Source organism: Dendrobium catenatum, unplaced genomic scaffold (genome assembly GCF_001605985.2).
Source record: "Dendrobium catenatum unplaced genomic scaffold, ASM160598v2 fragScaff_scaffold_1645, whole genome shotgun sequence".
Taxonomy (NCBI): domain Eukaryota; kingdom Viridiplantae; phylum Streptophyta; class Magnoliopsida; order Asparagales; family Orchidaceae; genus Dendrobium; species Dendrobium catenatum.
Window position 1 is genome coordinate 133,469 of NW_021320107.1, and position 13,840 is coordinate 147,308.

General features: G+C 41.0%; 1 protein-coding gene across 1 annotated transcript in view; it reads left to right on the top strand.

Annotated features, from left to right (window-relative positions):
• Window positions 1-975: 975 nt before the first annotated feature.
• The window catches only part of LOC110098814 (polyadenylate-binding protein 4-like), a gene marked incomplete in the record, with an annotated part of 43,789 nt that continues 30,924 nt past the window's right edge, over window positions 976-13,840 (top strand). Inside the window, 8 exon segments of the mRNA XM_028701194.1 lie at window positions 976-1,536; window positions 2,050-2,168; window positions 2,272-2,462; window positions 2,674-2,933; window positions 3,049-3,155; window positions 3,235-3,424; window positions 3,506-3,798; window positions 3,934-4,083. Coding sequence (XP_028557027.1) covers window positions 1,329-1,536; window positions 2,050-2,168; window positions 2,272-2,462; window positions 2,674-2,933; window positions 3,049-3,155; window positions 3,235-3,424; window positions 3,506-3,798; window positions 3,934-4,083 — 1,518 coding nt within the window.

A 13,840-nucleotide genomic window follows, 5' to 3' on the forward strand; every position in this document is an offset into this window, starting at 1 on the left:
TCTTAAAAATATTTAATAAAAGATTTAAAAGTTTAATTCGATTTGTGTGGTGTACTGAACTGTTGTAGCTCACTGTAGTTTTGCTTCTGATTTTTTAGGACCCGAGAAATAGAATGAGCTTGTTAGTTAGCAGCTTAGGATCTGATTAAAGTTTATAGGCTTTCTTTAGTTTATTTTTATAAAGTAATTGTTAGTTTATTATTCAGTTATGTAGCTTCTATTAGTATCTTAATAATATCTGAATAAATTAATGTTGGGCTCATTAGATTTGCCTCGTCGAGCCTCTCGATTCGATTATAAGCATGTCATATTTGTATATCATTTTGTTATCCAATTAATACTTTAGAACTTTCAAATATACTCTAATCCTTTGGTTTGAGCCCATTTCATCTTGGTTTGACCGATTTTTGTGTCGTTGGGTTCGTCTCACAGAGACATTCAATTTGATCATAAATTTATTGAAATTAGAGTTTGGATGATCATGTAGTTAATTTTGTAAGTTGACAACTTAAATATACCTCAAGATTTGTTGATCAAGACTATTTTTGTTGACATATTAATATCACAAGTAATCGATGACATATACTATTAGAAACATTTTAACTAGCTACACCTAGCCATTTTTCTCTTCTGAAATTTTCCTATAAAAATAATAGCGTCTCTTACAATTTTTATTAATGTTATGTAAAATTAAGATCTAAAAAACTTCTCTCAGTCATTACAAATTTTCTAATATATAACAACCATCATATCATTAAAAAAAATTACTCCTTATCATAATTAAATAAATTATAGGTTATGAAAAATAAACCTTAAAAAAATCACTCAAATTGACTCGCAATAACAACCTTGTCCAGCCATACGTGCGAAAGGCCAACAAATTCCTCTCAGAGGAGCAACGAATGTGGCAGGCGGTTACGTTAAGCAGAACTACTAATCCCTAGTTAGGAAATGGTCAAAACTTGCAATATTAAAATAGTAAGCTGAAATCCTCAAAGAATGACTGAACTTTCGCTCCGCCGGGAGAGTTTTGTGGCCCATCAGAGCTCCGTCGTGACTGAGCCTGTGGCGAGAGAGAGAGTCTGCTGATACATTACTATATTAGACAAAATAGAGAGAGAAGATACCGCGGGTGAGGTGGACGAGGTCGCATCGGCCCCCGTCTTCTTTTCCCACCCTCCATATATTAATAATCTCTTCCAGAGAAGAAAGAACTCCCGCGCTCATGCAATCGGTTCCTCATCACTTCCTCTTCTTGTTCTTGTATTCCTCCTTTCTTCTTCGACTCTGAATCGATCGTCGGCAGAGAAACCCTAACTCTACTTGTAATGGCAACGGATACAACGCCGACTGCGGTGGCGGTTTCGCCGGTTCCCGCACTGTACATCGGGGACCTACACCAGGATGTAACTGATCCGAACCTTTTCGAGCTTTTCTCAACCATTGGCGATATCGCTTCTGTTCGCGTCTGCCGGGATTCCGTCTCCGGGTGCTCGCTTGGCTACGGTTATGTCAATTATATGTCTGAGCAGGATGGTAAGATGCTGGCGGGCTCTGGTTCTATTCGCATTGCTTCTTGTATCGCTGTGTGGGTTGTTCTTGTATACATTTATGCGTTTCTATAGGTTGAATTAAGGCATATTGGTTATAGATTTTATGGACATTGTTGATGGCGTTTCTTGCTCAATATTTTAGTTTCTTTTCTGGGTCTGTTTGCGGCGAATGTGAAATCGTTTTCCTGTTATTTGATACTTGCTTTGGACTTATATTCATTGATTCGCATTGCTTTCCTTAGTTATGCGTCTCTCGGATTATTTGGAGTGTTGCACTTTTTTCTGAGCATCCATACACCGTTTTCTGTGTTTTCATTGCATAATTCACACAAAAAAATAAGATAAAAGTGGAGGGTAATTCTTTTATCGGCTAATCTTTCTCATATATATTTGTTCTTATCATGAATGCTTGATTCTAAGATGAGCCCATAAAAGAATTACCCTCCACTTTACATTATCGCTAGATTTGCTTTGATTTTTTTTTTGTTTCTTGCAGCTGAAAATGCTATCGAGAAATTAAACTACAGTGTTTTGTGCGGGAAGCCCATTAGGATTATGTGGTCACACAAGGATCCAGTTGCTAGGAACAGCGGGGTTGGAAATATATTTGTGAAGGTACGCTCGTGTACCATACCCTATTAAGTTGTTCTCTGATTAATGATTAACTGATTTGATTGTTCTGTGGATTTTTGATATTGATATTGAGTCTTGTATTTAGAACCTAAGTGGATCCATTGACAATTTGAAACTTCAAGCTATGTTTGGGAAATTCGGGACTATCTTGTCCAGCAAAGTGGCTTTGCAGGATGGAAAGAGCAAAGGTTATGGCTTTGTCCAGTTTGATTCGCAAGATTCTGCAAACGCTGCCATAGAAAATCTGAACGGTACAACAGTTGATGGCAAGAAACTGTATGTAACTATCTCTTCTCTTGTATCTGCACCTACCATTTTCATAAAATGCAACCCATGTATATCTTTACTGTTTATCATCACCAGTTAAAATTATCCGGCTTCTATTTTATCATATGTTCGTGATCTTCTTTCTCGTAGTGTTTTCTTGGTATGCAACCTATGATCAAAATAAATTTTTTTCAATTACTGTTCGTGGGTAATAATGCAGCTTTGTGAATAAGTTCATAAAAAAGAGTGAGCGAATTCCCTGCAATCTTGAAGCCAAGTATACGAACCTGTACATGAAAAACTTGGATCAGGATATAACAGAAGAACTTATTGAACTAAAGTTTTCAGAGTATGGAAAAATCTTTAATGTGAAGATTGCAAAGGATGAAGCAGGAAACTCAAGAGGATTTGGGTTTGTAAACTTTGAAAACCCTGAGGATGCTAAAAAGGCAGTGGAGGCAATGAATGGACTTCGGCTGGGTATGCTCTTTCACTTTCTCATATATTTATCGATATTCAAAATCAAGTTTCCTGAATTATGACTAGATATCAAACTGTGTTTGATTGTTTGTTGCCTGTGAATATTTCTGTTTAGGATCAAAGAAACTATATGTTGCAAGGGCCCAAAAGAAGGATGAGCGACTACAAATTTTGCAGCATACGTTCGAGGAAAAACGGAATGAACAGATTAGAAATAATATGGTAATTCATCTTGTATTCATCCCTTAGTGCCTCTCTATGTTTTCTCAGAAAAAATTATGGCAATGCCATCCTTTTTCAGGCTTCAAATCTGTATATTAAGAACATTGATGATTGTGTTGATGACAATGCTCTGTGGGAGTATTTCAGTCAATGCGGTACTGTTGCCTCGGCAAAAGTTATGCACGATGAGAAAGGAAACAGTAAAGGTTTCGGGTTTGTTTGTTATACTACTCCAGAGGAGGCTTCAAATGCAGTGAATACTCTTCATGGTATTTTAATCTTCTTTCAAATCATGTTTGCAATATCTTGTGCTTGACAAACAAAGACAAATCAGTAAGTATTTCATTCAGGAAGCATGTTCCATGGAAAACCTTTATATGTTGCAATTGCCCAAAGGAAAGAGGAAAGAGCAGAACAGTTGCGTCTTCAGTATGCCCAAAGAATGAATGGTTTGGCTGGTTCAGCAACCGCTGTAGTCCCTACTGTTTATCCCACACTTTACTACAGCCCTCCGGGAGTTATGCCACAAATTTCTGCCCGACAAGGTATTGTATATCAACCTTTTGGGCTGAGACCAGGATGGCGGCCAAGTGGATTTGTTCCCCCATCTAGGCCAACTTTTCAGCCAATGCCGCTTCCAATTGTAAGGCTTTCTTGTTTTGTTCTCCTTAATTGGTATTTATTTATTCGTGATTGATAAGGGATTTGCTTTTATGTTTGTCTGCAATTTCCTTTAGCTTCTGCTTGAATTGATTATGCTAACATCCGCTTTTTGCAGATTCCTAATACTCCTAGACAACAAAGGCAAAACAGGGGTCGGATGAATGGACATTTTCTGCCTCAATCTGGGCAATCTATGCCATACATGGCTCCGTTGCAACAGCCTAACCATTCTCTGAATTATTTGAAAGATAATAATAGCCAAGAGGTCTGCCTACTTTGTCCTTTTGTTTTCCTTTCCATTGTTATGAATTTTTTTCTCTACACCCATATCTCTTTTAACATATTCCTTAATTTATGTATGTTCTGTAACTGAAGCTCTTATAGATGATTTTATCATACCATCGCTAACCTGTTTAGTAGTTGGCTATGGTTTTGTTTGCCTTTATATTGCATGCTAAGAACCCTTCTTTCTGTGCTCCATTCGTAAATTTTTCCTCGTTGATGAATTATCTTTGGGATTTAAGGTAGGCTATGGCTTTGTTAACATTTTCACCATGTTAATTCTCCTGATTCCTAAATCTTTATTATTCAGGTTGTTCTAGTTTCATAATTTTAATGTTGTTCATTCGAGTTTCTAGGTATGCTCTAAAGTTGGTTTGTTTAGTTATGACTTTCTTTTAGGAACATGAAGTCTAATTTTTCTTAAAACTTTAAATATTAAAAAATATCAGAAAGCGGATAGAGTTGTGGCTTAGTGGTTGGGAGTTTTGTCCTCTTTGCCTTCGGTCGGAGTTAAAAGCACATTAGCTTACACCAATCTTATTGACAATTGCACTTTGATGTCCTCCCACCAAAAAAAGGAGAACCGGTGATTTTATTACTCCACATGGAAAAGTAAGCTTTATTCATTCCTAGTTATTTCAAAATATTATTGTGATGGTCATTTTAATGACTCTGCATCATTTATTGGTTGCTAACAAGAAATGTCACTTTTCTTGAAAATTCTGAGAAAGTCAACTTTTATCTAAAGTTGTTTTTTTTAATACTTCCCCATTACAAGCAAAGAAAAAAAAGTGAGGGATGGGACGACTCATTGTCTGTAATTTCTTTGATATTTTGACATGATAGTGCTGGTTATGAAAATTAATAGATGTGTGTCAAAAGTAGAGATGTGATTGAATAAAGAATTACCTTAAACCCAAAGAAGAAATGTCAGTCAATGATTGATGAAATGCATAACTTGTCATTTCTTAATACTTTTATTGCCTTTCGCTGACTGTTTTAGTATCAGGGACTCCAAACATGCATACTTTTTGATATTTGAACTTTAATTAATCAATATTATATCGTTTCGATTTCACTTAAAATTATAGGCTTATCTAAGATTTTCAATGTGGAAATTATATAAGGACAGACTCATCATGGCCCACGTAAGATCCTAATAAAAAATCTGAGTACTCTAACTAAATAAACTGTAGGATGATTTTCTACCTCAACTTATGTGGTATGTTGTGGAAGAAGTAGGGTAGAACTAAGAAAGAACAAACAGAGAATAGAACTATAGCAAAGCTGAGAAAGTATAATATTCTAGTATGAAGGTTTTCCTCCCTCCCTAACATGGATACAAGCTACTGTCGTGAGTTCTTGCCTCACGCTGAAAATGGCTAAGCATCACCAAAAGCTACTTTGTACTATTTTACCTAAAGAAGCAAACTAGGATAGTGGGAAGGCAACTCATAACGCTAAATTAAGAAATGCAAAATAAGCATACTAATAGTTGCAATATGAAGCACCGCATCATTCCCCCATGGTCCGAGGAGTCTTATTCAGTGGATGAAAGGATGGTTGTCGCCTGATTTGGAGGATGATAAGTCGAAATATCCACCACGTTGAACGTAGAGGAAGTGTTGTACCCCAGTGGTAAATCCACAATGTAGGCACTATCATTAATTCGGGGGACAATCGGTATAGGACCAATCTTCTGACGACTCAATTTTGAATAGGTACCAGGTGCAAATCGCTCACGCCTCATTCTAACCATCACCAAATCTTCTGGTTTAAAGAGCTTGGCACGCCTATGTTTGTCCGCCGCCACCTTGTACTGATTGTTAGCCTCAAGAAGACGTTGGCGCACGTCCTGGAGCATAGTGACAAACTGGTCCGCAAGTGTGCTCGCCGATCGGCTGTGGCACTTGGCAAAACAGCTATATCAATTGTGTGATTGGGCGGTTTGGTGCAAACCATCTTGAACGGACACTTTTCGGTGGACCGATTGGGCATGCTGTTGTAGGCAAACTTGGCTTGTCCCAATAATTCATCCCACTGTTTTGGGTGCTCCTGGACCAGGCACCTGAGCATATTGCCTAGGGTGCGATTCACCACCTCGGTTTGGCCGTTAGTTTGCGGATGATAGGCTGAACTGAGCTTGATCTCAGTTTGCAACCGCTTCCATAATTCCTTCCAAAAGTGTCTCACAAACTTGACATCCCTATCCGACGTAAGACTGCGGGGAATACCATTGAGGCGAACTACCTCGTTGAAGAATAATTTGGCCACATTTAGAGCGTCGAATGTCTTCTGACATGCAATGAAGTGCGCCATTTTTTTGAATCTATCCACAACAACCATTATGAAATCATTTCCTCGTCAGGTGCGAGGCAAGCCTAGAACAAAGTCTAAACTTAAATCTTCCCAAATACTTTCCGATACCGGTAACGGCAAGTAAAGGCCTTGGTTTTGTTCGCCCCCTTTATAACTCTGGCAAACTGGGGCAGCGCTCCACAAATCTCATCACATCTCTCCGGAGATGAGGCCAAAAAAACCTTGATTGCAACTGAGCTAGAGTGTTGCTTCGGCCCACATGAGTAGCCAAACCTCTATAGTGGAGCTCCTTTATCAACTGCGGCCTTCAAGAAGAGTCAGGAATATATAATTGGTTGTTTTTAAACAAATAGCCATGCCTTATGGTATAATCTGCTACAGGACAATTATCCTGGCAAGCCTTCCAAACTGTACCGAAATCTTCATTGCCAGCATACAATTCTTTGAGACATTCCAAACAAGTGATTTCGGTTTGCAATTGTGTGAGAAGGGTAAGCTTCGGCTACGAACAACTTCGGCTTAGAGCATCCACGACGACGTTTTGAGAGCCTGTTTTATGCTTCAACACAAATGAGAATCGTTGTAGATACAATAACCAGCGGGCGTGCATCCGGTTAATGTGTTTTTGGCTATTAATATATTGCAAGGCCTTATGATCACTGCACAATACAAAGTCCGTGTTCAACAGATAATGTTCCCACTGCTTTAGCGCCCTGACGACGACATATAACTCCTGTCATAGACGGTCCACTTTTGTCTCGCGGGGCTCAATGTTTCACTAAAGAACTCGATCGGTTGATTGTCTTGACTCAAAACAGCACCAATGCCGGTGGAGGAGGCATCAGTGTCCACATGAAATGGCTTTCCAAAGTTTGGAAGAGCAAATACTGGAGCTGTAGTTAATGCGGCCTTAATGGCTTCAAAACTGCGCTACTGCTCCTCCACCCAATGAAACTGTTTAAGCTTCAAACAGTTAGTGATAGGCGCCATGAGAATGCTGAACTCATGGATGAATCGACGGTAGAAGTTTGCGAGGCCATGAAAGCTGCACACATCAAAGAAGGATTGATGAACCGGCCACTGAGTTATTGCTTCTATCTTCTTTTGATCAACCTGCACACCCCTTGCGGATATCAGAAAGCCAAGGAAATAAGTACTGGACACCGCAAACTCACACTTGGTGGGATTGAGGTGAAGCTGATTTTGCCGTAAGACTATTAGGATTTGATGCAAATGATCAAGGTGTTCCGGTAGTGAGCTGCTGTAGACAAGAATATCGTCGAAATAGGCGACGCAGAACTTGTTAAGAAATGGTTTGAGGATCTCCATCATCAACCTCATGAAATTCGAGGGCACATTGCAGAGGCCGAATGACATCACCTTCCATTCATACAACCCGTGACACGTTTTGAAGGCGATTTTCCATTCGTCGCCAGGTCGAATCTGTATCTGGTGATAACCACTTCGGAGATCCAATTTAGAGAATATAGTGGCATTCGTGAGTTTTTCAAGCAGCTCATCCACTCGTAGGACAGGGAAGCGGAACTTCACCGTAATCTTGTTAATAACTCGACTGTTCACGCACATGCGCCAGCTCCCATCCTTCTTGGGCACCAATAATGCAGGAACAGCGCAGGGGCTGAGGCTGGGTTTTATAAATTGCTTCTCCAATAATTCCTCCACAATCTGCTGTAGGATTTGCTGCTCCTTAGGACTCAATCGGTAGTGCGGCAGATTTGGAAGGGCCGCACCCGGATGGAAGTCAATCTGATGTTGCAACGCCCTTAGCGGAGGCAGTTCAGATGGTAGAGTCTCGGACAATACATCCCGGAAATGCTCCAGCATCTTCTGGATATTGGAATTCGGCTCCACCTCCCCATGTGCTGCCTCCTGTTTCTGAACCACTAGTGCAAACATAGGTAATTGTTGCTTCCATGAAGAGAGAAGTATGTTACCTATTACAATGTGCATGGCGGTTTTTGCATCAACATCCTTGGCTTGAATATCGGTGGGGTTCGAGATCAACCTCAGCCGTTTTCCTTTCCAATCAAAAGAATATGTGTTTGCTCTGCCATCATATAAGGCTTCGACGTCAAATTGCCAAGGGTACCCCAAGATCAAGTGATAAACATCCATGTGCAGGACATCATAAAGTACTTCACAAGAGTAATGCTTGCCTGTTGAGAACACAACTCGGCACATCTCGGACACAATAATGTCCATTCCCTTCTTCACCCAACTAATCTTGTATGGTTGCGGATGTTTTGTCGTTTTCAGGTGAAGTGCTTGGACGACGGCTCGGGACACGATGTTTTCTGTGCTTCCACTATCTACGAGCAGGTCACAAACCTTCCCATTGATCGTGCATCGCATCCGAAAAATGGTGTGGCGATGGGAGTTGTTTGGTCGCCGAGGTGCCAGTATTAGCTTTTCTAGGACATATATAAGTGGATCACCTTTGACATCCTCCACATCCGTCGGTTGCTTTTCGTCTGGAATTTCGTCCTCTTCTTCACCATCCGCATCCAAGAGCTGTAGCTATGGTCGATTAGGACACACATTAGACTTGTGTCCAACTTGAAAACACCTAAAGCATTTGATGACTTGGGGCTTTGCATAAGGATTTTCCTTAATTGCAGTTACAGGTTTCGGCTGCACTCTCGGTTTCAATTGGTGATTTACCAATAATTCCTTAAGGATTGCTTTCAAGCTTCCCGGGGAGTTTCCTTGCTGTCGCACTAGACTATTTGCCCAAATCAGTGCCCTGCTCCAAATACTGCCGTCGGGACGAATGATTGCGGGACTGCTGTTCCAATTACATTTCTGCCTTGAGAGCGAAGTTGACAGCTTCCGCCAACGACCACACCACATTCAATTCTAGCTTGCAGGTCATTTCTAGCACATAGGTTGTAGAATTCTTCAGTGTATTCACTTACAGAGCGACTGCCTTGGGCGCATTGTTGATACTTTAGGTAGAGCAATTGTTTGTAGTCGGTTGGGAGAAATTGCGAGCGAAACAATTGCTTCATACGTGCCCAACTTTGCACGCTACCTCGACCCTCTCTCTGGCGGGACTGCGATAAGTGCAATCACCATGCACTTGCCCCTCTCTTCAATCTACAAGCAACATATTTAACTTGCTTCTCGGGCTCAACCTCCATATAATCAACAATCGCCCCTCAAAGAAGAGAATGTCGAGCTTAGCTCGAAACTCACCGCGTTGCCTATCGAAAGCCATCGGCCTCCGCTGTTGGTACTGCGGCGCCGCATTGTCTCCGTCAGAATCATGAAACCCATCCGGAAAGCCATCTTCAAATTCATCTTCTGAATATGACGCTACCTGCACATGGTGGAATGGCCGCCGTACACAGAACCCACGTCCGCCTTGTCTATGCGGTGGAGGCGTAACTAGCCGCAAAGGTCTGGGAACAACTTCTCTTGCCGGGATTCCCCCTACACCACGGTCTCGCCGCAGTTCCGCCGCCAGGCGATTGACGCTCAAAGCTATATCATCCAACCTTTTCACAACACCAACGTGCAACTCCTAAAGAGCCTCCAACTGCGATCCTCATTGCCTGATACACGTTTGCTACTCTCTGCCATCTCACCAAGCCGTTGGCTCTGATACCAATCACTGATGTGGTATGCTGTGGAAGAAGCAAGGTAGAACTAAGGAAGAACAAGCAGAGAAACAGAGAATAGAACTATAGCAAAGCTGAGAAAGTATAATATTCCAGTATGAAGGTTTTCCTCCCCCCCTAACAAGGATAAAAGCTATTGTCATGAGTTCTTGCCTCACGCTGAAAATGGCTAAGCATCACCAAAAGCTACTTTGTACTTTTTTACCTAAAGAAGCAAACTAGGATAGTGGGAAGGCAACTCATAACGGTAAATTAAGAAATGCAAAATAAGCATACTAATAGTTGCAATATGAAGCACCGCATCATCAACAATCCGTTATTGTTCGCTCTTCCATATTTGACCACCCATGCAAAATTAAGAAAGAATTAATTATATGCTACTTATTCATTGATCTTTGATATATCTTCAAAAAATTATCATGATCGGGCTTGAATCTCAACGAAAAATTAAGTTGGAAACTTCAAAAATTAAACCGGAGACCATTTGAACTGTGATTTCAGCAAACTTACTGTTGAACTGAACGTCTCGGAAATACAAACCTAATGACACCAAAATCGACTAAATCCGAGCCCAAATGGGTTCAAATCAAAGGCCCGTTTGGAAGGTTCAAACCATAATTTGTATGACCAAACAGTTTCCAAACATGCAACGAGACGAATCCAACGAGTCCAATATCGCCAAATTTTGATATCATTAAGACATTCAAATGCCTAATAAACGGTCTATGATCAAGGGATTCAACATCGGCCGTCCATTCAAACCACTCACAATTTACCCTTAATCTTCCTCCTATTTACTAGCCATGCCACTCTTACAAAACTATAAATAGACCCCTTATTCTTCATTAAAGGGCGGAGGGGGAAGGAGGCCCAAGCAAGAAGAGGAGGAAGAGAGCTCTCTTGCCACCAGACTCTTCCTCGACCACTGTCATACTTACACCCGGCAGCCTACCGACATTGGATTTTTGCCCGACCCCAACTGACGCCGGAGTTTTGCCCGGCCGCCGACTAACGCTGGAAATCTGCTCGACAGCCGACCGACGTCGAAGTTCTGCTCAACAACCAATCGATGCGTGAGTTCTTCCCGACCACCAATTTATGCTGGAGTTCTTCTCGCCCGTCGACTTTCTTCGAATTTCTACCTGACGCCAAAGTTCTACCCGTCGCCGGACTTCTTCCCTTCACCGGACTTTCAGCGGATTTCTACCCGACATTGGACTACTGCCTGTCATCGGATTTCTACCCATCGTCGGACTTCTGCCCGTCGCTAGACTTCTGCCCGTCGTTAGACTTTTGTTGGACTTTAACCTATTGCCAGACTTTTGCCATCAGTCTGACTTTCGTCAGACTTTTACTCGACACCAAACTTCTGCCCGTCGCCGGACTTCTGCCCGTCACCGGACTTTCGTCGGACTTCTACCCGACGCCAAACTTTCGCCCATCGCCGAACTTTTGACCTCTGTCGTCAGCTAACTATGGTCCTTGCGATCTCCTTCATCAGACAATAGCCTTTCTGACTGCTGTCGCTTGCCGACTATGGTACTTATTACATTCGTTACCAGGCAATGATCTTTCTAGCTACTTTCGCCCGTTGACTACGGTCCTTCGGACCTCCATAGCCAGATTGTCATCCTTCTGACCTTCATTGCCAGACAACGGTCTTTTATGATCACTATCGCCCGCCGACTACAGTCCCTCCAACCACTATCACCAGACTACGGTCTTTCCGACCTTTGTCGCCCGCTGACTATGGTTCTACTGACCAAACAGATGTATCAATAGTTATTATTTCAAGTCCCATCATGTAACAGACGCTATATGATGTATATTTGTTACATCAAGCTAAGGCCTTCCTCTAAGGAAGGGTCTGATTTTTACTTGGCTACAAATAATAGTGGATTCATTCAAACTGGGCCAGAAGCCGTAGTTTTTCTACTTTTTAGGATTTTCCACGTAAAAATCTTGGTGCTCTTATGAATGTTGCACCCTCACTTTTTATCTGATTGTGTGCTGGATCTTCGTACAAAGCTAAGACGTTAAACTTTATATTTCTCTACCACCGTGAATATTCCAGGACGCAACAATCTTAATACTAGTAATTTGTATGGTTTTCTTCTGTAGTTTGAATATAGCAATACGAGTTATGTTTTCTTCTGCATTTCTCATCCCTTACTTTTTAACTTAGTAGTAGAAAGAGATTCTTAGTATGTTACTCGCCAACATGAGGACTTCTTATTAGGCAGCTATTTTTTTAAATTGCTCAAAGTCTCACCTCTTGCGAATTAGTTGTGATCATGATTTTTTTTAAGAACTCGTCAACCTTTGGCTTCTTGTGATCTCACCCGCAACATTGTTATTTCATTTACTCAAGTACGGATTCATGATCTGCTTTGAGATTTATGATTTTTCTCATTGTGTCAACTTGAACACCTCTCGATTTTGCTTGTTGCTTTGTGAATTAATTCAACTTTGACAAATTTGCCTACTGCTTCAACTACTATTTAATCTTGCAAATCATCGAAAACTTTGCCTTGTGTTTGCCTCCTAGAACTTAGCAAGAGCTATCCTTGCTCGAACTCACGAGTTCTTTTTTGGCTTGCCATCTCAAATTTTATTTTATTATCCCTTCATATTAATTACAATGGCGCATAATGACATATGATAAAAGTTTCTCCTCCAATGCCACATCTAGTCATGAACCAATCATTCATGACCTCATTCATAGTCATGAAAGCTTCTTCTCAAATGTTTTACTAGTTGAGCACAAATTAAAAATGAAAAAAACTACTTGCAATAAGCCTAATTAACTATGACATTTATAAGTGAAAAATTAATGAATTATCTACAGGTTTAGCCATTCCTCCTAAAATAGATGATTCAATTTAAATTGTGGCAATATGAATATAAAATAGTTATGAACTAGCTCATTAATGCCATGAAAAATGAAAGCAGCCAAAATTTCATGTCTAAGATAAGAAATATGGAATTCAATTTGATATGTCATCAAAAAATTATCTTGATTGGGCACGAATCTCGTGGCAAAAATAGAATTGGAAACTTCAAAAATTAAATATGGGATCATCTGAACTCTGATTTCAGCAAACTTACAGTCGAACTGATCGTCTCAGAAATACGAACCCAACGACACCAAATTCAGCTCGATCCGAGCCCAAATGAGTCCAAATCAAGGACCCGAAGCGCTATTAGAAAGTTTGAACCACAATTTGAGTTACCAAACGGTTTCGAAACATGACGTGCTTATAGTCGAATAGAGCGGCTCGATGAGATGAATCCAATGAGCCTACGATCGCCGAATTCCGACATCATTAAGACCTTCAAATGTCTAATGAACGGTACACGATCAACGGATTCAATATCGGTCGTCCATCCAACCACTCCCCATTTACCCCTGATCTCTCACCTATTTACCATCCATGCCACTCCATAAATCTATAAATAAGCCCCTTATTTCTCTTAAGGTGGGACCCAAGCAAGAGAAGAAGAAGAGAAGGGTAGGAGGGAAAAAACTCCTCGACCACTGCTGGGATTTCGCCCGACTTCCAAGTGACGTTGGAATTCCGCCCGACTTCCAAGTGATGCCAGAATTCCGCCCGACTTCCAAGTGCCGCCGGAATTTCACCCGACTTCCAAGTGACGACTGAATTTCGCCCGACTTTCAAGTGACGCCGGAATTTCGCCCGACTTCCAAGTGATGCTAGAATTCCGCCCGATTTTCATGGGATGCTGAAATTCTGCTCGACTTCAAAGTGACGCCGGAAT